This window comes from Macaca mulatta, chromosome 16, assembly GCF_049350105.2.
Source record: "Macaca mulatta isolate MMU2019108-1 chromosome 16, T2T-MMU8v2.0, whole genome shotgun sequence".
Lineage (NCBI taxonomy): Eukaryota > Metazoa > Chordata > Mammalia > Primates > Cercopithecidae > Macaca > Macaca mulatta.
In genome coordinates this window covers 62,987,946-63,012,304 of record NC_133421.1, presented here as the reverse complement: position 1 = coordinate 63,012,304, position 24,359 = coordinate 62,987,946, and the positions used below count along the sequence as shown (strand labels likewise).

General features: G+C 56.6%; 1 protein-coding gene and 2 long non-coding RNA genes across 9 annotated transcripts in view; 2 read left to right on the top strand and 1 right to left on the bottom strand.

Annotated features, from left to right (window-relative positions):
• Nucleotides 1–1,746: 1,746 nt before the first annotated feature.
• On the bottom strand, nt 1,747–24,241 carry MLLT6 (MLLT6, PHD finger containing). 7 transcript variants are annotated; one of them, XM_015119470.3, is made up of 21 exons: nt 23,669–24,241; nt 22,382–22,461; nt 21,871–21,925; nt 21,539–21,648; nt 20,131–20,234; nt 19,830–19,923; nt 17,453–17,629; nt 17,050–17,109; nt 16,679–16,777; nt 13,650–13,866; nt 12,518–13,132; nt 11,890–12,071; nt 11,550–11,658; nt 9,981–10,047; nt 9,669–9,814; nt 8,993–9,190; nt 8,815–8,903; nt 7,339–7,688; nt 6,794–6,884; nt 4,289–4,645; nt 2,082–3,709 (listed from the first exon to the last, which is right to left on the bottom strand). In XM_015119470.3, the coding sequence occupies exons 1-21, from the start codon at nt 23,775–23,777 to the stop codon at nt 3,668–3,670; spliced, it is 3,351 nt and encodes a 1,116-aa protein (XP_014974956.1). In that variant the 5' UTR covers nt 23,778–24,241; the 3' UTR covers nt 2,082–3,667.
• LOC144335653 (uncharacterized) lies at nt 13,753–15,343 on the top strand. Its single transcript, XR_013406701.1, has 2 exons — nt 13,753–13,888; nt 14,210–15,343. It is a non-coding gene; the product is annotated as an uncharacterized LOC144335653 (long non-coding RNA).
• LOC144335660 (uncharacterized) overlaps nt 23,225–24,359 on the top strand; it is a 31,306-nt gene continuing 30,171 nt past the window's right edge. The window contains exon 1 of the long non-coding RNA XR_013406708.1: nt 23,225–23,357. This is a non-coding gene — a long non-coding RNA (uncharacterized LOC144335660). The remainder of the gene's footprint in view (nt 23,358–24,359) is intronic.

Below are 24,359 nucleotides of genomic sequence, written 5' to 3'. Positions count from 1 at the left end.
CCAGTTGAAGTTACCTCAATCCCTCTAGGCACCTCTCCCCAGGAAAATAAGTTGAGATAAAGGAGAACTGGGTGCAAGCTGCCCACCCCTAACTGGCCCACTGCACACCAAGGAAGATCCTAGAAGGTGGCAGGGGAAGCCTGTGCCTTTGAAAACCTGTCTTCATTTCCAATTTGGGAAAGAGAAGCGTGGAGGTTACCCTTTCTCAGAGCTGGCCCCTAGCTTGTGCTCCTCTCATTTCTCTAGACCCTTCCTGAGAGTCTGGGGTGAGCACCTCCCTAGAACTCAGTATGGGGGGAATGGGCAGGGGTCCCCTCATCAGCCTCAAGGTCAGGACACCTTGAGGCAGCGCAGACCCAGGAGCCTGAGGGGGAAAAAGCCCCACAAATAGGAAAAACGAACCAAGACAATCCTTAAAGTGTCATTGTCCATGGAGAGGATCCACTAGCTCTGAGCTAAGACAGTCAGTGCCACATAGACACCCTCCCACCCCAGGCACAGCCCTGCACTCACACTGTGTGTCACACACACAGGGACAGCAAGCCAGCCAGCCATGTGGAGACCATGCCCTGGGAACCAAGGGCCAGGAGGCCACAGTCCTGAGGGCTGGTCCTGGCCCTGTCACTGAGCCCCTTCTAGGCTTGGAGCTGTCATCTGTGATGGGAGGGGCTGGCTGAAATGACCCCTAAAGACAGGTCCCTTCAGCGCTGGCATGCACCAGTTGTGACCCCACAGCAGGCACTGCCTCCGTATGCACCCCCACTCACACCTCCTCACCAAGGGTGGGAACACCCGACTCCACATGCTCACCCACTCACACCTCCTCACTGAGGGTGGGAACACACGAAGCTCTGCTCTCATGCGTTTCCAAACTCTGCTTCCGCTCTGCAAACCACATCCTTCCCCTCCCCCAGACAAAGAGATCTACAAATCTGGGTCCCTTCCCACCCTCCACCATCCAAATTCACTCTCGTAAAAGGGACTGAGGTTAGGAGAGGGTGAGATCGTTACAGCCATCCCCCTGCATTGGTATTCTGCTCCTCCTGAAGCTTTCCAGACCTTTCCCGTTGAAGCTCCCTGAGAAGAAGGAAATGCCACTACCTCTCTCATGAGAGACAGGGGAAAGAGAAGAGGGCTGCATCAATTCATACCCAGCCTGGGCCCTGTCTTCAAATCTAACCACAGTAGCCCAGTCTGGGGAATGCAAGCGGCTTGGGAGAGTTGGAGAACAGACACTTGGAGATGAGCTGAGGGAGGGAAGAAGTATTGGGCGGGGGTGGGGTATCTTGGTTTCAGTGCACAGAATCACTTGGACCTCTCACTCTTCAACATGGCAGCCTCAGGGTAGATTTACTTCCCTTCCCATCCAGACAGAAGTTAAGTTTCGCTCTAAGTGGGCCAGCCTTGGGCAAGGGTGTGGGTGTGAATGAGCAACTCTTCTAAGAATCTCTGAAGGTTACTTTTTTTTCTTTTTTGAGACAGTCTCTCTGTCGCCCAGGCTGGAGTGCAGTGACACGATCTCAGCTCACTGCAGATTCAGCCTCCCGGGTTCAAGCAATTCTCATGCCTCAGCCTCCCGAGTAGCTGGGATTACAGGTGTGTGCCACCACACCCAGCTAATTTCTTTGTATTTTTAGTAGAGACGGGGTGTCACCATGTTGGCCTGGCCAGGCTAGTCTTGAACTCCTGACCTTAGGTGATCCGCCCGCCTCAGCCTCCCAAAGTGTTGGGATTACAGGCATGAGCCACCAGGCCTGGCCTGAAGGTTACTTTTCTTTTCAGTGGTTTGGGGCAGGGAGTTACACAGCTTAATAGATTAAGATGAATAAAATGCTGAATTCTATCACTTCTAACATATTTAGCATTAATAAAGAGTGAGTATTTCTGAGGTCATCACAACTGCCTCTCCCTCCCCCAAGCCCTTGCAAGTGCCTAAGAAATTGCCTTTGAAGGATTCCCACCCCCTCCATTATCAGCTCCCTAACATCTTACAAAGTCTTATCAACAGGAATATTAATATTATTTTCAGTATCAGAAAAAAAACAGTTGAGCAGCACAGGCAAAAATATATCTGCACTACGTTTCTGTTGTTGCCAAAAATATACACATCTTCTTTTCTTTATTAAAAAAAAAGAAAAAGAAAAAAAAACCCAACAACAAAAACCCAAACAAACACACACAGAAAAATCCACACATGCAAAGAGACTGACAAGGCGGGAGCCTGGCGAAGCTGGAAACCCCTACCCTGGACTCCAACCCCAGTGCAACTGAAACAGGGACACAGGCTTCGCCTTGCCTCTTGCCTCTCTCCTGACCGTCCACTCAGCCTCTGGGCCAACGGCCTGGGCAGGCGGGGACTCTTTGAAGGTAAGAATTGCCCACTCTACCCTGGGGAAATAGCTGGTGGGTAGGGGACAGTTGTTACGTCAGCTTAGTGGCTCCCCTGGTTGGTGGGGGTGGGGTGCAGGAGGCAGGCTGGTTAATTCTGGAAGGGAGGCTTTTGCTAAAAGCAGTGGCATTTCCCTCCACCTTACCCCCTCCCCCAAGCCCTGGGGCTCCCCTTGTGCCAGAGAAGGACGAAGCTATCAGTGGGGTAGGGGCCCTAAGGGGGCCCTGAGACCATGGGGGAGGGAAGGCAGGATATTACCCTGATTCAAAGCCCCGAACCCCCAGTGACTCTCCAATATTGGAGTACTACTCTGGTTTTTGTTAACCACTCATGCCCCCAGAGAGGGAGCAAAGGTGGTGAGGTGGGGAGGGTGCAAATAAGAGCTGGGAGGTCCCCTCTCTGGCGCTGCTTCATCTGACCACTGCGCCTATCCCTACCCTTGGCTGCCCTGGGTCCAGGGGTGAGAGACAGGCAGACAGACACACACACATACACACACATGCACACACACACACACACTCACACACTGAGTCGGGCAGCTCCATCTCCCCACCCTCGGCACTCCTAAGTCCAATAGTGCAAACAAAGGGCGGGGCACCAAGGAAGGCTGGAGCCTCCCCGCACCTGCCCTCTCCTCCCCATCATGGGGCCCCAAGAGGCTGAGGCAGCTGGGACTGAGTGTGATGCTCTCCTGCCCCTTCTCCAGCCCCCGACATCTGTGGGCTTTTACAAGCTCAGCTTGTGCCCCTGCACTTGGGGGAGGGATGGCGAGATAAAGTCCAAGGGGTCCCTTCTGCCATCTGCCCGAGCTGGGAAGAAACTGCAGGTAAAGTGGGTCCAGCCCTTCTTCCATAAAAGATTTCCCCGCAGGGAAAGGCCCATGGCCTCTCCCTCCACTTCTCCCCATTCAAGTGCTGATCCATTTCATGTGACAGGTCCAACCAACCCCCTACTTCTGCCATGGCCCACTCTGCTCTGGGGAGGGGGGGACCTCCAAAATATTTGCTGGGGGTGGAGCTCCTAGGCGGGCTTGCAGCCTGTCCTTCCTCTGAGCCTCACAAAGCGGACAGTGTGGAAAGGGAAGGGGGCCAGATGGAAGGGGCTCCCCTCTCAGTCTCAGTCCTTGGCACCAGGAGCTCCCCACACTCCCTGGACCTCAGCACAGGCTCTGGGTCAGGGCTCTCCAGGGACTGGGCGCAGGCGCCTGCTCCAGGCTAGGACCCCACAGGCCAGGATCTGCTCCCTCCACTTGGGGGGTCAGGAGGGGTGAGGGTGGATTTAGCCTTTTTCCTGGTTGACTGAAGCTCCTTTGTCAGCGGTCTGGAAAGAGAAGGAGGGAGGCCGGGGGTGCGGAAAGTGTCAGGTCCTAACCCCGAGATAAGAACAGCTTCCTGGGCCAAGAAAGCTGCTGTGGGGTGCTGAACCAGGGCCAATGGAAGCCTCTGGACTGGGCTCTGAGGGGTGCACGCCAGGGCCGATGCGCAGGGGTGTGAAACCATCCTGCAGAAGAGCACCGGGCAGCGGAGGCATGTGCCAGCTAAGGCTGTGTGCCCTCAGGAGGGGGAGAGAGGGCCTTTCTGACATTGGCCTACCCAGAGGGTCATCTTTTTCTAATTGGTCTGCTCAGAAACAAAATAGCTTTTTCTAATTGGTCCTACCGGAGGAAGCCTGTTTTCTAATTGGTCCTTTTCCTCTGAGCCCATGCTCAGATTGGATCTCTCTTGGCCCTGCAGGAGGGCACCCATGTGCAAGCAGAGGCCCTGGGGTCTGAGGCAGGGCACTTCGCTGACCTAGGGGTTGCTTCCTTCCTCCTGCTGAGGCACCTGATAAGCCTTCTGACAATCCATCTCTACCCGTCCCTCAGAGGGGAGGCAGAAAGGCCCCGGGCCCCTTACTCACCCCTCCTTTGGGGCCACCGCCACTGCCGTCTGCTCCCGACAGGCTGAGGAAGGGGTTGGTCTGGGCAGTGAGGACTGGAGGTCCGCCTGCTGCTGCCACTGCTGCAGCTGCAGCTGCTGCAGCCATGAGACTTGTGTTGTTGCCAAGCGAGGGAGCCACTAGGGCTCCAGCGGGCAGCAGGGGTGGAGCAGACGCCGTGGGCAGCAGGCCAGGGGTGCCCGCAGACAGCAGCGGGGTGGAGCTTCCTGCCAGCAGGCTGGCCATGGGCAGCTGGGAGCCCCCAGCCATCTGCAGGCGCTGCAGCTCCCGTTTCTGCTGGATCTGCTGGATCATCTGGTAGACAACAGTCTGGTGTTCCTGCAAGGGGGCCAGACTGCTTGTTGGCCAACAGTCCTGGGGGTCTCTAACCTGCTGCCTGCCTGCCCTACCTGGCTGGGCCCCACCCCATCACACTGGAACCAGGAGGCAGGAGGCCTGAGAGACAGTCAAGGTACTGTCTCGAATTTCCCACTTAGCCTCGGTCTCCCCATCTAGACAAGAAAATGGTTGCATGCCATTGGCATTTGTCAGCTGCAGCACTGCCAGCCAACAGCAGGGCATTTACCATCTCTGGCCCTGCCCACAGAATCACCCCTCAGCTCCTAAGACAACCACAGATGCCCCCAAGTTGAAAAACACTAAACTGGGTCAATAGTTTTCTTTTTTTTTTTTTTTTTGAGACGGAGTCTTGCTCTGTCACCCAGGCTGGAGTAGTGGTGCGATATTGGCTCACTGCAACCGCCACCTCCTGGGTTGAAGTGATTCTCCTGCCTCAGCCTCCCAGGTAGCTGGATTACAGGGGCCTGCCACCAGATCTGGCTAATTTTTGTATTTTTAGTAGAGACGGGGTTTTGCCAAAACTACTGACTAGGTCAATAGTTTTCAATTCACTGGACACTGTGGCTCACGCCTGTAATCCCAGCACTTTGGGAGGCTGAGGCTGGTGGATCACTTGAGGTCAGGAGTTTGAGATCAGCCTGGCCAACATGGTGAAACCCCATCTCTACTAAAGATACAAAAATTAGCTGGGCATGGTGGCATGCGCCTGTAATCCCAGCTACTCGGGAGGCTGAGGTGAGAGAATCTCTTGAACCCACGAGGCAGAGGTTGCAGTGAGCCGAGATCATACCATTGCACTCCAGCCTGGGCAACAAGAGTGAAACTCTGTCTCAAAAAAAAACAAAATTTTCGGGCCGGGCGCGGTGGCTCAAGCCTGTAATCCCAGCACTTTGGGAGGCCGAGACGGGCGGATCACGAGGTCAGGAGATCGTGACCATCCTGGCTAACACAGTGAAACCCCGTCTCTACTAAAAAATACAAAAAAACTAGCCGGGCGAGGTGGCGGGCGCCTGTAGTCCCAGCTACTCAGGAGGCTGAGGCAGGAGAATGGCGTAAATCCGGGAGGCGGAGCTTGCAGTGAGCCGAGATCCGGCCACTGCACTCCAGCCTGGGCGACAGAGCGAGACTCCGCCTCAAAAAAAAAAAAAAAAAATTTTCAATTCCCTTTCTCTTTTGTTTTGTTTGCTTCTATCATTTAAGATTCATTTATTTTTGCTTTGAATAGGCAAAGCCTTCTTAATGTCCCAAAAACCAAAATAATATATCAAAGTTTACCTTAAGAACTTACTCCTCCTGCTCCCATCTGGTCCCTACAGGCAGCCAGCTGAACTGGTTTCCTGTCTAATGTTTCTTTATATTAAAATGTTTATTTTTCTTATTTTTTCAACTCCCTGTTTTGTTTTTGAGACAGGGTCTCATTCTGTCACCCACGCTGGAGTATATTGGCGCCATCTCAGCTTACTGCAGCCTCCATCTCCCAGGTTCAAGCGATTCTCCTGCCTCAGCCTCCTGAGTAGCTGGGACTACAGGCGCGTGCCACCACACCCAGTTCATTTTTTGTAGAGATGCAGTTTCGCCAAGTTGCCCAGGCTGATCTCAAACTCCTGAGCTCAAGCGATCTGCCTGCCTCAGTCTCCCGTGCTTGGATTACAGGTGTGAGCCACCACGCCCGGCTGCTTCCCTCATCTTTAAAAAGTAAAACCCCTTTTCTCCAAAGGTAGTTTCAGCTGACCCAACAGGAGACAGACCCAAAGAAGATACTATGGTTGAGGGTGGTGTCACCTGCTCAGCCACTTAGACCCTGGAGTTTCCCCTGAATGTCTTTGGGGCTGGGACTGAAATGCTCAATAACTGAGGACTTGCTGCCCTCCAGAGTCTATCACCAGGATGCGGACCTGGGGCTATTACAGCAGCCCTTTCTCAATGCCCAGGGGACCCTGGGCGTGATCTTATCCCCCTTCCTCCCATGGATGCTCCACAGGGCCCAACCCCAGTCTCACAGGCCCAGCCTGGAGCTTCCCCCACCTCTCTCTGCTCCTGCCCTCTCCTGGCTGGCCCTGATCCTCTGAGATGAGCCCTTCCAGGCAGACCAAGGGGCCCCTGAGGCAGGGAAGGGAGGGGCATTACCGGGGTCAGCTGCGGGGAGGCCAGGAGCTGCTGGAGTTGCTGGAGCTGCTGCTCTTGCTGCTGAAGGAGGTGTCTCTGCTGCTCGGTAAGGCTGAGGTGGGGGTGGAGTGGGGTGGGGGAGCAGACAACACACAGACCATGGGGGAGGGCCAGGGAAACACTCCTGCTCCCACTCCCAAGCCCCCAGACTCCCTCAGACCCAGGGGAAGCAAGGCAGCGATGTGTGATCTTAGAACACGGTGCTCATAGGGTGCAGTGGGAGGGATACAGTTCTGATTTGGAAGAACTGTCCCAGAAGGAAATCCTAGAGTGAAGGAGAGGAAGTCAACAATTCTTTTGTCCCTAGGGAGCTACCGTTCAGAGGACACTCATGTCTAACAGTCTGTGGAGTCCCTAGAGGCCAAGAAGTGAGTAGGATTATATACCCTGTGAGACGAGAGGCCATTTGTCCTTTTAGGGATTGTGGGTGTTTTGGGGAGAATCCCTCCCTTCCCAGAGCCAGCCCCCCACCCTGTTCCCTTTCCCAGGGCTGAGCTCTCCCTCACCTGTTGAGACAGCCTGGCAGCTGCAGCGTGGGGGCCCCGCCAGCCTGGCTCAAGCTTGCGGGGTTGGGGGCAGCAGCCCCATTCAACCCCCCAAGGAGCCCATTGAGGGGCAGGCCCCCACTGCCTGCCAGCCCCCCCAACAGCCCCTCAGCCATGGGCATGGCCCCCAGCCCTGCTGCCCCGGGTGCCCGGCCCAACCCGTTCTGTGGCTGGGGCGGGAGCGGGGCAGGGGCCCCAGGCAGGGCCAGGGGCAGAGTGGCAGGGCTCTGCTGGAGCAGGGGCAGCGGTGGGGGCGTGCTGTGGAAGGACAGCGACGAGCTGCTGCGGCTCGGGCAGCCTGAGTGTGGGTCCTGGGGAGGGAGGGGGAAGGGAGGGGTCAGAGGGCCAGCATGACTTTTCTGGCCCCTGGCCCAGCACCCACCAGCATTCTCAGAGCACAGCAACCCCCACTTCACCCCCAGGCACCCTGGAAGAAGCAAGGTCTGGGAATGAGAGCTAAGAGTCCAAATTGTCTTCACAAATCATGTTTCCTGACTCCTTCCTGAGAGCCCAGCGCCCCTCGTCATCCTCATTTAACAATGGATAATGATGATGGTGGTGACCATCTGGTGAACCAGATCCTGAGCTGAGGGCTTGACCTGTGCTATCTTGCTATTCTCATTTTATGCGTGAAGCCATTGATTCTTGCACAGGTTAAGTAACTCTGCAGGCAAAAGCACTACAGCTGAAGTGAAAGGCTCAGGTTCAAATCCTATGTCCACAATTCAATGGCTTGGGTGACCTTGGGTTCAACCTGTCTTAGTTTACTCACTCATAAGCTGGAGAGTAATAGTAGTACCTATTCCACAGGCTAACTATGAAGACTAAATGAATGCTTTAAAAAATCTCAGCACAGGGCATGACAAAGGGCAAGTGTGCAATTAATGCTGGTTATTATTTTGATTATTATTGCCCAAGTCACACAGTTAACAAATGGCAGAGAGAACAAGAACCCAGTTTGTTGGATTCCAGTAATAACCACAATGCAATAGCAACTGCTATTCCAACCGCCACCAATTACACAGGAATTATTCTGTGTGAGGCGCTATAATAAACCCTTCACAAATACTTCTCAAAGAGGCCTTCCCTAGCCACTTTCTATCCACAGAAGCAGCCCTCCCCCGTTCTCTCTCTCACAGCCCTCAATTTCTCTCCACCCTAACATGTCTCCCAGTTTGTAATTACTCCTTCTTCGCTTGGGGTAGCCTATCTTCAGAAGCAGCACTGTGCCCGTTTTGCTCACTGATTGCTTAGCCAATGCCTGGCACTAAGTGGGCACCTCATAAATATTACTTGATTAAGGGAGGACTGAATGGATCAATCAATTGCTCAGTCAGTCACTTCACTGCCCAGCCTCCAATAGCTGCGGGGAAGAGATGGGACCAGGAGAGCCTTGAGTCTCCCCCTCCTTCCTGCCCCGCTCCTTGTAGCGCCCACCTCAGAAGAAGTGGACAGCGAGTTGTCCAGGCCGAGGCTGCTCTTTCCCGGAGGGCTCTTGCTGGTGCTCAAGGAATCGCTGCTGCCGGCTGTGAGAGGGATGTCACAGGCCGCAGTCAGGGACAGTTCGGACTGCAGGGCAGGAGCCTCTCTCCCAGGCTGGGCGGGATCCCCTCACCTTGGGGAGGCAGGCCATAGGGCCCAGGGACAGGGCCGTTGGCGGCAGGCAGGGCAGCAGGCAGGGCAGGGAAGGGCACAGAGAGCTGCACGTTGAGAATCTGCAGCCGCTCCTTTTTGGCCGTCAGGCTCAGGATCTGCTCTTGCAGCCGCTGGTTCTCCTTCTGCAGCGCGTGCAGCGCCTTCAGCATCTCCACGACTGCGGAGAGAGCGAGGAACCTGAGGGCGGGGCGAGGACGGGCGGAGGCGGGGCCAGGGGGCCGGGGGCGGGGCCTGGAGGGGAGCCAGGGCTCAGCCCTTAAAAAGGAGGCGCCAGCCTAATGAGGGACACAGGTGAGCTCTGAGAAGAGAGGCGGGAGTTGGGGAGCCACAGGTGTGAGGACCTGGGGCAGAGCCTGAGGCTGGGGTCGAGGCCATAGGGGTCAGGAGAGAAGAGCGGAAGTTGCGGTTTGGTAAGGTCGGGGCCCGGAGGCCACAAGCGCCAAAGGCAGGGCGCAGAGGGGCCAGGGCCGGTACTGTGGCCTGGCAGGGATGGGAGGTGAGGCCCAGGGTGGCCGAGAGTCAAGGCTGGGGCGGGGCCTAGGGGCGGAACCTTAAAGAAGCTTGGGGACTTCGGGGAGAAAGATGACTACTGGGGCCCTAGGGCAGGCGTCCCGACCGGCGCCACCCCTCCTCACTGTTGACGCCGGCCTCCCCGTCGCCCTGCTTCTCCAGAAGCTGCTCCATGTTAGTCGTCCCTGGGGCCGCCGGGTCTAACTGGCCGCCCCCACAGGGTGCAGAGGCTGTCTGGTCGAAGAGTGCGGGGAGGCTGCTGATGGGGGACCTGCGGCCAGAAGGAACCTGGGCTCAGTGGATCCGACCACTCCAGGCTCCTCCGGCCCTTCCCCCGTACCCCCCAGGGGTTCCAGCCCGCGCCGGTCTCTCCGCCCCTCTTCCCTCGTGTGTCCCTCCTGCCCCCAGCCCCTCCTCCAGGCCGCCCCTTCCCTCACATGGAAGACAGACTCTCCTGAGGGGAGGTCCCCCGACACCGGAAGCTGCAGTCCTCCAGGTCTGGCTCTTGGAAGAAGGGAAGGCTGGGATCAGCGGGGAGGAGTGGTCGCTGCCTCAGGGTTCCCGCCCCCGAGGTGGATATGGGATTGGGACCTCGCCGCAGATCCCCTTCCCCAGGAATCCCCAACACCAGACTGGCAGTTCAAGGCCAGCGCTGAGGGCCCTGGCTTGGAAACCCTGCCCCTGGGAGGCAAACCCCGGGCATCTGCTCTCTTTTCCTCCTCTGGGCTGAAGGCTCCACTGTCTGGCTTCTTTCAGATCCACCGCCCAATTCCTTTCCTGGGATCTTCAGAATTATAGAAATTTGAGGTCAAGACAGACCTGGATTTAATTTAAACCTGACACCAACTTTTGTGACCTTGGGCTCCTAACCAGCCTCTCTGAAGTGACTGTTACTAAGATTAAAAGAAGGTAATAAATGTGAAGTGTTTACCTGAAGGGTTTAGCTGGCATGTAGCAAGCCCTTAATGACTGCAGCTATTATCATAATTAGCTCTGTATGACTTTTTACATTCATCAGATCCCTAATTAGGAGGCAAAACTCTTCCTTGGGCTACAGAATCCCTGCCGTTCTTAAACGTGGAATCATATTTGTCCCCTTTAAGGCTTACCTGAGTCGGCAGCCTGGCTGTAGTCCCCGCCTCCCAGCCTGACAGGTGGTCTCCCTGCACCAATCAGCTCTCTGGGGCTGGGCTGACTCTCCAGGGAGAGGGCGGGGAGTTTGTGGCCCGCCCCCTTAACTCCTAAATACCCGGAGAGGTTGAGACCTCTATAAGGGCTGATCCCAAGGACACACTCCGATGCCAAGCGGGAGTCACGCTACACCGGTGAAAGCGCTGGGCTTGGAGTCAGGAGAACAGACTCTAAGCTTTGGCTCTGCCATTCCCTGCCTTGAGCAAGTCTTCCATCTCTGTCTTTTTCTTCTGTGAGATGGAGCAGTAACTGCCCTGACCTGCCTTGTCGCTGGGTTCTAACGTGAAAGTGTACCCTGGTTTGCTGTGTGTGGATTTTTTTTTTTTTAAGAGACGGGTTCTCCCTATGTTGCCCAGGCTAGTCTCCTGAGTAGCTGGGATTACAGGCGGGAGCCACCACGCTGGGGTTTTGTTTTGAGCCTGGGCGATAAGAGTTTCCTGATCTCCGCTCACTGCAACCTCCGCCTCCCAGGTTCAAGCAATTCTCCTGCCTCAGCCTCCTGAGTAGCTGGGATTACAGGCACCCACCACCACACCCAGTTAGTTTTTGTATTTTTAGTAGAGACGGGGTTTCACCATGTTGGCCAGGCTGGTCTCGAACTCCTGATCTCAGATGATCCACCCGCCTCAGCCTCCCAAAGTGCTGGGATTACAGGCGTGAGCCACCACACCCGGCCTGTTTGTTTTTGCAGGGAGGGCAATGGCCAGAGGGAGGGGGCAGCCAGAAAGCTCTCCCATTCTTTCTGGGGTCACATGCAGGTGATGGGTGTCAGACCTTTGGGAAGAAAGGGGAGAGGGGGTCAGATATTCACATACCTGTGTGGCTGCTCTCAGCTTGGGCGAGGAGGGGGTTAACGGCACCCATGGGGGTTCCAAAGATGTGGGTAGAAGGGAGGCTAAAGGTAGAGCCAGCCAGAGAAAACACCTAAGGGAGGGAGGTAGAATCCCCTGGCAGTTATTCTTGGATCTAGGGCACAACTGTGTGTACCGGGGTGCACGGGGCCGGGTGTGCTGGGGAGCAGAGGGGACCAGAGCCCGGAGGGAGGTCTGGTGGCAACTCAGCCCAGTTGCTCCAATTCCCACAGAAGGCTAGGGTCCTCTGTCAGTCTGTCCCCAACCTGCCCAGAGAAGGAGGAGCCCGGGAGTCAGGTCTCACCTGAGTGGTGGAGATAGAAGCAGAGGAGGAGGGGAGGGTGCTGGTGAATGGGGAGCGGCTGAGGCGGGGCAGGGCCGAGGTCCCTGGGGGCCCCAGGAGGCTGGAGGAGAGAGGGGTGCTGCAGACGGCCCGTAGCATCCCGCCACTGTGGGAGATGGGGTCCTTATTACTGGTGTAGATGCCTGCAGGCACAAGGAGGACAGAGGGAAGCACACGGTTACCCTCCACCCCAGACTCCTGCTCAGCCAGGGCTGTGACAGCCCCTCCCCAGCTCCAGTGCTCCCTGATTCTGGCTACACATCCAGTCTAACCCTCTTGCTGCAAAGATGTCACTTCTTGCCTTGGTGACATCTGCTTGCTGTGCCTGCTTGTTAAACTGCCTTGCCCAGGGCTAGGGAATTCCTAGCTTTTATAATCTCCCTCCCAAAACTTGGTAAAACCTTCTGACAATCTGCCCCCAGTCCTTTCCACTCCAGGCATGCAGAGGGGGATGTCCTGAAGGTGACTGTCTGTGCTCTGTCTTTTGGAGGAGTATCCATCCCATTTCCTTCTAAGTGCATGTGTAAGCTCTGTTCCTCACTAGACTGGCTGGGCCCTGAAATGCCCTCTGTCCCCAGGGGTCACTAACCTGCCCCTAGTAAGGGGGACTCCAGGCTCAGGCTGGGCAAGCTCCCAGAAGGCCCAAAGTTTCGGGAGGCCAGACCTCCCAGGCCAGAGCTGACCAGGGAGCCTCCAGAGAAGGGTGAGGCAGCAGTGGCGGTAAAGCCAGCCAGCTGGGCACTGGGCAAGGATGGGGCAGCTGGGCCCCCAGTGCCCTCCTTGTTCCGACTGCCCTTGGGACGGCCTGGCCCGTGGCGGCTCCTCTTGCTGGCTTTGTGCTTCTTCTCCTTCAGGCCTGTCTCAGGGGTCTCATCAGCAGGCACAGGGGTGGCACTCAGTGAGGGCATCCGCTTGTGGGTGCCTGCCGAGGCCCCAGACCCCGTGACGTGGGGAGATTTATAGTCCCCAGGGGAGGGCGCCCGGGCCCGGCCTGAGCTGGAGGTGGTGGTGGAGAAGCGCATGATGGGCCCAAAGCCAGAGAAGACCACCTTCTGCTCAAAAAGGTCAGCCTTGGGGGGCTCGGGGGCTGAGGGAGAAGGAGGGGCTGAAGGGGCGGGGGCTGTGGGCTTGGAGTACTTGTCCTCCTCTGGCTGCTCCAGCTTGGGGAATGCAGAGAAGTCAGGGGAGCTCTGCAGGGACGAGACTGTGCACAGAGGGAAAATGGTTACAGCTGGACCCCAGATCCCTGCACTCCCTCCCACTCCCACGTGTACTGGAGGGAGAGAGCTCTGGTCCAGGAATGGGGACGCCTGGTTTCCTGTCTCAGCTCTGCTACTGTCTGTGTCCTGGGATAAGTACCCCCGACCCCTCCAGCTTTCCCACCTGTACTAAAATGGAGAGTAACTCGCACCCTACTGGCCTCACCAGATGACTGTAGCGATTATAGGAGATAATGTTTACGGGGTGCTTGAAAAATTGTACCTTGCAGCACAAATGTAGGGGATAAGGAATACTGTTATGGGTTGGTGGAGGAGGAGAGTTCTGGCTCAAGAAGGAAGGGTTTAGGGGCAGGGTTGGAGAGGAGGGGATTCCCCATCTTTATCCTGAACCGATGTAGAAGTAAATGAGATGCACAACCAATAAGCAAAGTCCCTCGCCAGAAAAGCTCAGGATGAAAGGCTGTCCCTGCTCCCAGCTTCCTCCCGGATGCTCACACTCACCTGCAGGCTGGAAGGGCCCCCCAGAGGAGGAGGAAGAGGAGGAGGAAGAGGAGGAGGCAGAGGTAAAACTGCTCACACCTTTCCCACTGCTCAGTTTCTTCCCCTTATGACTCAGGCTATGGCTGGAAGACTTTTTCCCCTTTGAGTCCCTGCTGCTCTCAGAGGTCTCCTGCGTGCTGGCCTCATGGTGGGAGGAAGAGGAAGCTGAGGAGGAGACCTGAAGGAGAGGAGAGAGGAAGGTTCGACACCGGCTGCCTGGGCCTGTGCTGATCCTGATGTGGGAGTGAAGCAGGGGGGCACAGGACCTCGCTCAACTGGGAGAGCCCACAGCTAGTTTCATGAAGGACTTCCGGGCAGGGAGTGGCTGGGAGCCCCTAGGCAGGGATATGAGGAGGCAGCTGTGGCACTCCTGGGTGTGAGGCAGAGGGGAATTCACTGAACCCAAGAAGGCGTCTGTCTTTCACCTTAGGCAGGGAAGATGGAAGCTGAGGGGGAGATGAAAACAGTCCCAGAGTCTGAAGAGATTTACTCATTGGTCCATTCATTCACTGAATACTTAGGGCGCCTAAGGCAGCTGGACCTATGCTGGAAGTGGCGAGGCAGAGAAGAGGACCCACAGGAGAATGGACTTCTCTGGTGCCATCCTGGAGCCCTCCAGCTACTACTCCAAACTTCAGCCCCCTGGCTTTCCACCCATTCTCTAACCACCCCATGCTCTTCCTAGACAACCTGAGATTGCACACACTAAGCGTCTGCCAGGAGAGCCTATCCTTACTCTTCCTGGGAAATTTCTCATCCTTTAAAATCCAGCTTAGAAGTCCCTCTTCCCTGAAGCCTCCCTAAATACCTCAGGTGGAACAAGGCACTCTGTCCCCTTATTTCCAGAGAACTGGGCACACATGACCACATGTCAACAGCTGCTACTCTGCACTGAAATGTTCTGTCCTGTGTCTGAGGCACCAGAAACCAAGGAGAGTGGCAGGGTGGTGGTTGAAGGAGCGTGGGCTCTAAGTCGGGCAGAGCAGGGTATGAGCCTGGCAGGCTCTGCCCTTTACTGCTATGTTTTTTTTTCTTATTTTTATTTTTTGAGATAGAGTTTCACTCTTATTGCCCAGGATGGAGTGCAATGGTGCGATCTTGGCTCACTGCAACCTTCAATCACCTCCCGGGTTCAAGTGATTTTCCTGCCTCAGCCTCCCAAATAGCTGGGATTACAGGCACCGGCCACCACACCCTGCTAATTTTTTGTATTTTTAGTAGAGGCAGGGTTTCACCATGTTGGCCAGGCTGGTCTCGAACTCCTGACCTCAGGAGATCCACCTGCCTCAGACTCCCAAAGTGCTGGGACTACAGGCATGAGCCACTGCACCTGACCTCTCCGCCATGTTATACTGTGCAAAGTCTCAACCTTAATGAGTATCAGTGTCCTTACGGGGAGCACTATGCATATGTGGTGAGTTGGAAGCAGCATGATGCCAGATACATCATATGGGGTCAATAAATGATGAGACTTCCGATGGCAGCAGGTGAAGAGCCCAAGCCTTCGAGCCAGACTGCGTTGGAATCTCAGCTCTACCACTTTACTAGCTGTGTGCTTTTAGGCAAATTACTTAACCTCTCTGTGCCCCATTGTCTTCATATATTATATTAAATGGGGTTGGTAAATTTCCAACCTAATTGGATTGAGTATTAAATGGACTAATCTCCATATGCCCTTCCATCTCCTGGTTCCAGAACACAGCCTGGCATGCCGTGAGTTCATTCGTGCTTCAGGCTGCTGCCAGGGACGGCCCTTTTCCTCCTGGTAGCGACCAGGTATTCAGTCAATTGTGCTGAACAGATAAATGCTGAATGGAGGCTGGACCGGAAACAAGAGCCACCCTGCCCTGCCCCTCCCAGGCAGAGTCCTGGTCTCTGTCTTCCTCTTTGTTCTTTTCAACAGCTGGAGTTCTGAAGGGAGCCAGATGTGGTTCTGAGAGCAAGGGAAGAGAGGGGCGGGGGGGGGGGGGGGAAGGGTAGCTGAAGTGCTGGGTCGAGTGGAGGGGGATGGGCGGAGTTCTCTGTTATGTCCAAGGGACATCCAGTTACTGGAGAAACTCCCAGATCCCTGGCCATTTCTTGCCACCTGCCTGCAGGGCCCTGGAAAGGTCAGAGGGCATGAATGACAAGCTCTCCAGGTGAGCCCTGGGAAGCAGGGAAGGGAGAAGTTTACTGGGGCAGTTGCCACAGCAACATCATCCTGGAAACCTGATACCTGAGCCTCCTGCTAAGGTGCCCAGAGCTCTGCCAACCGTCTGAGGTAGGGTGGAGGTGAATGGGCAATAATGGTGACAGGAGGGAGCAATTTCTCCAGCTCCCCGCACCCTCCTGGGTTCTCCTCCCATGGGGAAGGCAGGTTGTAGGGAGCAGGGAGGGCTGTTCCAGCTTGGATTAGTAATTCCCTGGCCTAGGGTAGGGCCTGCCTATGGCTCATCCAGATGCTGCCCATTTCTGGAGACAGGCCTGATATACCATGCCCTGCTGGAAATGGGGGGGATGAGTGGGAGTTTGGGGGTACTGTCCAGGGGCCTGCCCCCCATGACACGTTGGTCAGAACTTTCAGCCCCTCCAACCTGCACGGAGTGGGATTTGGGTTGGGTGACAAGCTTTGGGTGTCCTCCTGATGGGGTGTAGGGGATGTCCTCTACTCATCTCTGGGGATATGGGCCCTAGAACTTGGAGAGCAGGCCTGAGTGCCATCCCCCACTCTCTGCAGACAAGAGCCCAGGGCTGAGGCCCTCTGGACAGAGGCAGATGGGAACATCTGGCATCCAGCACCCCAAACCCCCAATCCCATGGTTGGTCAGTGATTGGTGGCCCCTTCTAGGCTGGAAGAGAGTAGAGGGTGTGGGGTGGGAGGGGAGTGGCATTAACTTGAAGCTATGGGGAGGGTACCCAAGTCCCTGGCTCACCAACCTCTCGCCCCTCGCCTCCCTCCCTCTGCCACCCCAGACCCACGCGCCATCCCTCCTGAACGTGGGCAGCAGTACCTTGTCAGCAGTGGGGACCACGGGCGGGGTGAGGATGCTGGGGGGCGATTCAGGCCGCTTCTTGTGCTTCTGCTTAAGGCGTTCTTTGTCCTTTCGACTCTGGAGAGGAAGAGGTGACTAGATACTGTGCCGGGGGGGCTGTCTGGGCGAGGATAAACGTGACATGTGGGTATGGGGAGCTGACACCCTCTCAGGATGGGGTTTTGTGGGCATCATCTCTCCCTGAGGAGGGCAGGATAATGGGCTGGGAAGGATCAACTCAGGCAAGTTCCTATGAGAGCCAACAGCCCTTCCCCCGGCCCCGCCTGCTAAAAATAGCCTGTCCCATTATCACGCCAGTGCCACAGAGCACCACGCGCGTGAACACACACCTGCAAGGGTGTCCACCTGGGACACAGCTGCACAGACGGACAGGAGCAGGGCACGCTGTGCTATGTGGTGCGAGGGAACGCAGGCATTAGCACTTACACACTAGGCGGCACATGGCTGGACTGCGGAGACATGTGCAACGTGCAGAGCCATGTGTCTGGGGCTTGGGGGACACTGTGATGTCATGGGGAGGACCCAGAGGAACCACTAATACAGCCACAGGGAAGCCAAGTTCCCACGTCACCCCCGTTTCACTTCAGCCCCCTCCTGCCTTCAGTGGCCTCAGAGGAAGGAAGAAGGCAGGGCCAAGACCTTAAGGGCACCTCATGATGGCTTCTTGAGCCATGTTTGTGAGTCTCTGAGTCCCCATGTGGGAGTGACGACAGGCGAGGGAGGGGCTTCTACCTTCTTCTGGCCCCTCTCGTGGTGGGTGGGGTGCTTCTCCTGCTGCGTGGATGGTGAGGCTGACCGGCTTCTCCTCCCAGAGATGAAACCACTGCCACCTCCCCCCATGCTGCCGCCGCTGCCGCCTCCTCCTCCAGTGCCTCCTCCGCCTCCCCCGCTGCTGTGCCGGGATGTCTTCTGGGGGAGAGATTTGAGAGAAATTGCAAACCCTCCTTTCACAGGCTTAGGGAACACTTCCAGAAGGTTAGAGGATCCTGATCCTGGGGGTCAGTCCCATGTGCCCCGTCTGTCACTAAGAGGACCTCATGCCCTCTATGATGCTCAGCAGAAGGGCGTTCCCCAGCCTGAAAACCCTAGAGCATCCCAGCTGGCTCGTCTGATGTCAAGAGTCAACCACTGAGGCCCGGGTCTTTCACTCTCTCCATGGTGCCCTCTTGGCTGACTGAGCCACGGCACGTTTCTACCTCCTTCCCTGGAGCAGAGGGTGTGCAGGGGACCCTCATGGGGAGCCAGTGCTCCCCTGCACTCCACGTCCGATCCCCCCTCTAGACACTTGGCTCAGCTATCACCCCCTTCTCCTTTTTCCTGGCCCCTCCCCTCCACCAAACACAGTGGTTGCTCCTGTCCCAAAGGATATGCTGCCCTTAACTTGAAGAAAGCGGGGAAGTAAACATCAACACAACCCAAACAACCCTCATGCTGCCTCTCCTCCCAGCCAGGGCCTGCCTCCCCCATTCCCTTCACTACAGACCCAGCCTGACGGCTTCACCCTCCCCGGGCTTGTAGCTGCTCCCTCTAAGGTCACCAACTACCTCCCAACTGCCAAGCCCAAGGGTTAATTTCAGGCCTTGTCTGACCTGGCAGCTCCCCAGTGTTGGACATAGCTCCTACCTGCAGAGCCCCATACCCTGCAAGGCCCCCTCTTTCGTGGCCCACCTGATCTATCCTTGTGGACACCCTGGGATTATAGCCCCAGCCTTATAAGCCTGGAGCTGCCACTACACCCTGCCCAGGAGTCTGACATCCACCAAATCTAAATGTCTCTACATGGCGCCTCCTGCAAACCAAACCAAGCTCATTTCCTTGTCCTAAGTTATCATCAAACCCTGAAACCAAGGTGACCATGTAACTTATGATCCAAACCTGGACACTTTGAAAAATGAAACAGGGGAACTATTAATAATTACACCAGGGCAACAGGTATAAACTGGGACTGTCTGGGGCAAATTAGGACATGTGTTCCCCCTACAGAAGCCAGCTGCACCCCTTGTTCATGGTACCCCCAGGTATTCAAGCTCCATTTACTCAGTGTCTAGAGCCTAGATCCTAAATGTCACCCCCAACTCCTACTTCTCAGCCACTCCCACGATTAGGCAAGTCTCCCTAGAAATGGTTCTAGCATCCAGCCTCACCCCTCCATCCCCCTTCTCACAGCTGTCTCCCGGCCACCAGCCTCAGCCCTTCTGATCCAGCCTCACAGCGGCTGCCAGGGTAATCTTCCTAAAAAACAAATCTGATCATGTTACTCTCCCGCTTACAGGCCTGACAAGCCTGTGGCTAGGGGGTAGATCCAAGCTGCAGCCAACTGCTCCGGAACACCTCACGGCTTCTGGGACACACAAGTCTCTCCACAAACACAGAGTAGCACCCTTTCCAGCCTCCCCCTGGGCCCCAGGCCTGAAGCCTGGGGCAGAGACAAGCCCAGCTCTGGCCCTGCTTTCTCACCTCATCTCCTGCCTCTTCCCCACCAAACACCCCATTCTCCTGCCGCTCACCCATGCCCTTCCTCCTCTCAGGACTTTGTCCACACTAGTCCCTCTGCCTGGGACTCGTTTCTCTGTTTGGCAGGCTCCCGAGAGTTTTCAAATTAGGCTGCCCGTTCTAAATCCCATCTACCAGCTGCAAGATAAGTTATATAACCTCAGTGAGCCTTAGTTTACTCATCTGTAAAATGGGGAAAATATAGTACACCTAGTTCTTAGGGTGGGTGGGAGGACCATGCAAAATAACACACAGCAAGAACTTTGTCCTAAGGCGGAGGCATAGTAAATGCTGCCTCCCACACAAATGTTGGCTCTTATTTTGATTTCCACCTCCACTCAGCTTAAATGCTACCTCTTCCTTAAAGCCTCCTAGACTCCGACAGGCAGAGTCTGAGCTTTGTCTTTTGGGACAGACTGCTTGGTCCAGCTCTGATCCACACACTTGAAGCTATACTTTATTCTTCATCTAATGAAGAGCTCCTCTTGGGCAGGGACTGGGTTCTTTCCCTCTCTGTCCTCCTAGCACCAGGTACTGGCCTGGCCCAAAGCCCATGCCCTCTAACCATCTAACCACAGCTGACTGACCCTCTCATGCACTGGCCGCGGGGACTCACCATCTTGCTGAAGTGGTATTTGCAGTAGCCACAGTACTTGACGTTGTCCACCTCCAGCACTTCTTCCTCACACAGCAAGCCTGCCATTTGGGCACTAACCAGAGAGGGCAGCCTGAGACGGCTGAGGCCACATATCAGATGAGCCACCTTCCTCCCACCCTCCTGGCCCCCTGCTGAGGTGAAGCCAAGACCATCCAAAGAAAGCATTGCCACCACCATCAAAAAGACAGCAGCTAGAATGAGCCTGATCAGTGGCCATCCAGAACAACCCCGGGGGCGGGGGGTGGGACGGGGGTCTCACCAGGTGACGTGGAAAGCTTGTCGACATCCATGGCGGTTACAGGTCATGCAGGCTCCTGAGGCCGCCTTGCTCTCCCGGCCCTGCTCCTCACAGATGTAACAGGTCTGCAGGACACAGCACAATCGTCTCCTCCTCCAGGGAGCCCCTGTCCTACTGATGGTCCTTAGGCCACCCCTTTCATTCCATTTGCTCTCCACAGTCTTAGATCAGTGCTATCCCACAGAACTGTCTGCAGTGATGAAAACGCTCTATGGTCTACGCTGTCCAAGACAAATGCCACCAGTCACATGGGCTATTAGCACTTGAACTATGGCTAGTGTGACTGAGGAACTAGATTCTAAATTGTATTTAATTCTTGTTTATTTTCATTGATTTATTTATTTGAGACAAGAGTCTCCCTCTGTCGCCCAGGCTGGAGTGCAGTGGCACGATCTCAGCTCATTGCAACCTCTTCCGCCTCCTGGGTTCAAGGGATTCTCCTGCCTCAACCTCCCGAGTAGCTGGGACTGCAGGTGCCCACCACCATGCCCAGCTAATTTTTGTATTTTTCTAGAGATGGGGTCTCATCATATTGGCCAGGCTTGTCTCAAACTCCTGACCTCAGATGATCCACACCCCTCAGCCTCCCAAAGTGCTGGGATTACAGGTATGAGCCACCATACCCGGCCTGCATTTAATTTTGATTAATTTATGTAGCCATGTATGGCCAACGGCTACTATGCTGGGTAGCACAGTCCTGGGATGGTGAGCTCTGAAAGGCCAAGGCCTGTGTCTGTCTTGCTCACTGGGGAGCTTATGCCCACCTCTGCGCTTCTGCGCAGGCCTTCTTCTGCCTGGAACCTAGGGCCCTCACCCTCCTGGAAGCTGGCTCCTTCTCATGCCCCAGGTCTCAGCCTAAATGTCTCCTTCCTTTACCATCTGGTCTAAAGTAAGCCCCCACCAGGTCTTTATTTTAATGTCTTATTTTCTTCACAGCACTTATCACAAATTGCATTTACTTTGTCTTTTTACTGATATTTATGGTCTTTGCATACAAGAACTTGCATTCCATTGAGCGGGTAGCACACCTGTCTTGATCAGCACAGAACAGCATGTTCCAGCTACCTTGCACCAGGTCTGGCGCATAGTAGGCACTTAATAAAATGTGTCCAGCAAAGGAATGAATGAAGTACCTGCGAAGGTCTACCCTCTGGCAGAACTACTGCAGAGGAGCCTACTATTTCACCTGAGTGCCAGAGCACGAGTGTGTCTGTCAACAGAAGGGTGGTTCACTGGTAGGTACCTACCCACCTCCCAAGTTCCCTTTCAGTGCTGGTCGGACAGAATCAAATTACACTGGATGAAGAGAGCGTTGGAGGAACCCATGGATAGGAGGGAACTGGTAGGGGACACAGCGGGGGTTGCCGACCTTGTTGAAGCGATCATGAGGCACGTACTGCAGCACGATGGGCTCCATGGTGAGCACGTTGGCAAATTGCACCTCGGGGATGTAGAGGGCACACACCACGTGTGCCCAGCCTGGGGCAGTGTGGAGGTGGCCTCAGCTGCAGATGGCAAGCTGGAGACTCCACCCCTCATGACCCCACGCTGCAGACCATTCCCTCCTCCACAGCCTTCCCATCAGATTCCAGCGCCAGCCAGGGAAAGAAAACCCGGCCTCCACCCCAACCCAGTCCACTCCCGCCTTCCCAGACCCTGCTCAGGGGGCCTTGCTGACCTCAGCAGATGAGCCCTCCTCACCTCCATTATCAGTCCTCTTCAATGCCCCGTCTTTGTGTGGGCACAGCTCACACCTCTGCCAATGCAAGGGTGCACAGGGGTTGGGGGATCTGCTGAGCTGGGCCCTCTCTGAACACATTCAAGGGGTCCCAGGCTGAAATGCTAAGCTCTAGCGGGGGATGGATGGGGCTACAGTGGAAACAGGATTGGCCGTGAGTTGGTAACTGTTGAAGATGAGGAAGGGAACATGAGATTCATTATAGTTTTTCCTCTACTTTCATATGAGTAGGAAACTTCCCATAATAAAAAAGTTCAAACAGACAAAAACCAAAGCCCCATGCCTGAGATGGGGCAGAGGGAGGGATGAGCGTGAGGCAGAGGAGGGGTTGGAGGTAGGTGTGCAGGAAACAGGAAGTCTGTGTGACAGAGCTAAGTCCCACCCCAGCCTGGCCTCAGAGTCCCCTAGCTCAACCAGAGACGCTCAGGTGTGTGGGAGGGGCCGGGGAGTGGAGCGGGGCAGTCTGGAACTCACCACCCTGGCTGCTCGCTCCTGAGATTCACATTTCCGGCAGAACCAGGGTCCCGTTGGCACCTGAACGATGCCATAGCAAGCTGAGGGGGGGGGAGGACAGTCGCTGAGCAAAGCTGTCAGCCAGTGGCTTTTTCCCAGGGTAACTGGGGGAAGGCGGTGACTCCAAAGAACTAGAGCCAGTTCCAGTAATGGGGGCTGCTCCCCAGTCTGGGGGTCACTCACTTAACAGCAGGACTGCCCAACCGCACAACACCAGCCTTCAACCACACAATCTAGCACTCCAAACAGGACGGGAAGTCTGAGTCTTTGACCTTAAACTTCTAGAAGATCCTCCCCCCACGCCCTTTCTGGACTTGTTTCCCAGCTCCTTCCCCGGACCAGCCATCAGCATCAGGAACAGAGAAAACCAGAGGGGACAACAGTCACGACCGTCAAACACGTTTTGTTGTTGTGGGCGGGGGGATTTCTTAAAGGGCCAGTGAGGGACGAGGCGGAGAAGTAGGGGGTCTAGGGACCTCATCTTCTACTTCTAAGTATCACAGAGTCAGGTTAAAAGTCAAGGCCGAGGGCAGGTGCGGTGCTGGGAACCCAGAGGAGCGTGGCGGGAAGAGCCCCGGGCCACAGCATTCAGGGATGTCCCAGGAAGGGGGGGCCCGGCTGCCTGTGCCAGGCAGGCGGGAGATGCCAGCCTGCGCCCTCGGCAAGATTCCTCAAGGAGTTAACTCCCGAACCATGTGCTGCTGGGGGAAACTCCAAGCCTCCCTCTTCTCGATTCCGGCCCCCTGCACAACCTCTCTCCTGTCGTTAGCTCTTCCCCGGCGGATTTTCGGAGTCCCTTCTCCCCTGGGACCCTTCTCTTCCCTTTCCAAGTCCGCTCCTCCCATTATCCGGAAGCGAGGGGGGATGACGCCCCCCCTTGACCTCTTCCTCCGGGAGCCGGGACCAAAATAACCCGGCGGGAGGGGACACCTCGCAGGTAAACATTCCCCGGGCAGCCCCGACACCGGCGGGGTGGGGCGCGGGGAGTTCACTCATTGCTCCCTAGACTCTCCCCAAACTCCCTCAACTTGGGGTGGGGGGCGCGGAACTGGAACAATAGGCAAGAAAACAATGCCTGACCCGGTCTTCCAGGACCGGGCGGGGGGAGCCCCCCCACGCCTCCCTTCCCTTCAGGTGGGGTGGGGGAGGGGCACGCGAGCCCCGGGAGGTCTCCGGAGGGCGCGGCCGGGGGCGCCCCACGCACGCCGCCCCCAGGGTCCCGCCGCCCCCCGCGGGCCACCCCCATACCTTGGTGGACGGCCACGCTGCACGCGTGCCCATCGCAGTAGACCAGCGGGTTCTCGGCCCAGCCCCTCTCGTCCGAACATACGCAGCAGCCTCCTACCATCTCCTTCATACTCCCATGAGCTCCCTCCGGGGCTGGGGCGGGGGGCCGGCCGGCGGGGGTCGGGGGTCAGGGGGGAGGGAGGGAGCGGGGGGCCGCGCGCCTCCTCGCCCCCTCCTCCTCTTCCTCCGCCGCCGCCGCTTCTTTTCTTTGCCTCCTCCTTCCTCCTCCTCCGCGTCCTCCTCCTCCTCCTCCTCGCTCGCTCTGTCTGGCCGCCCCCCCCGCCGTGCTCTCGCCCTCATGCCCCGACGGGCCCCCCCCACAACAATGAGACTCGCACGCCGGGCTCGCCCCCTCCGCGCCGCTCGCCGGGCTCCTAAGGCCGCCCCGCCGCCGCGCAGCCCGGGCCCGGCGGGGGAGGCGCCGAGTGGCACATCGCGGGCGCCCGCCCGCCCCGCGCCGCCCCGCGCCACCCGCTCACGCGCCGCCCCCCCGGCCCCCCTGCCCGGCCGCGGCAGCCATGGCCGCGCGCCTCCGCTCGCTCGCTCCCGGCCCGCCCGCCGCCAGCCGCCGGGTAAAGTCTTAGGTTCAGGGAACAAAGCCTGGCTTGGTAGGGAGCTTTTCGCTCGTTCGCTCCGTGCTGCTTTGCCTGCT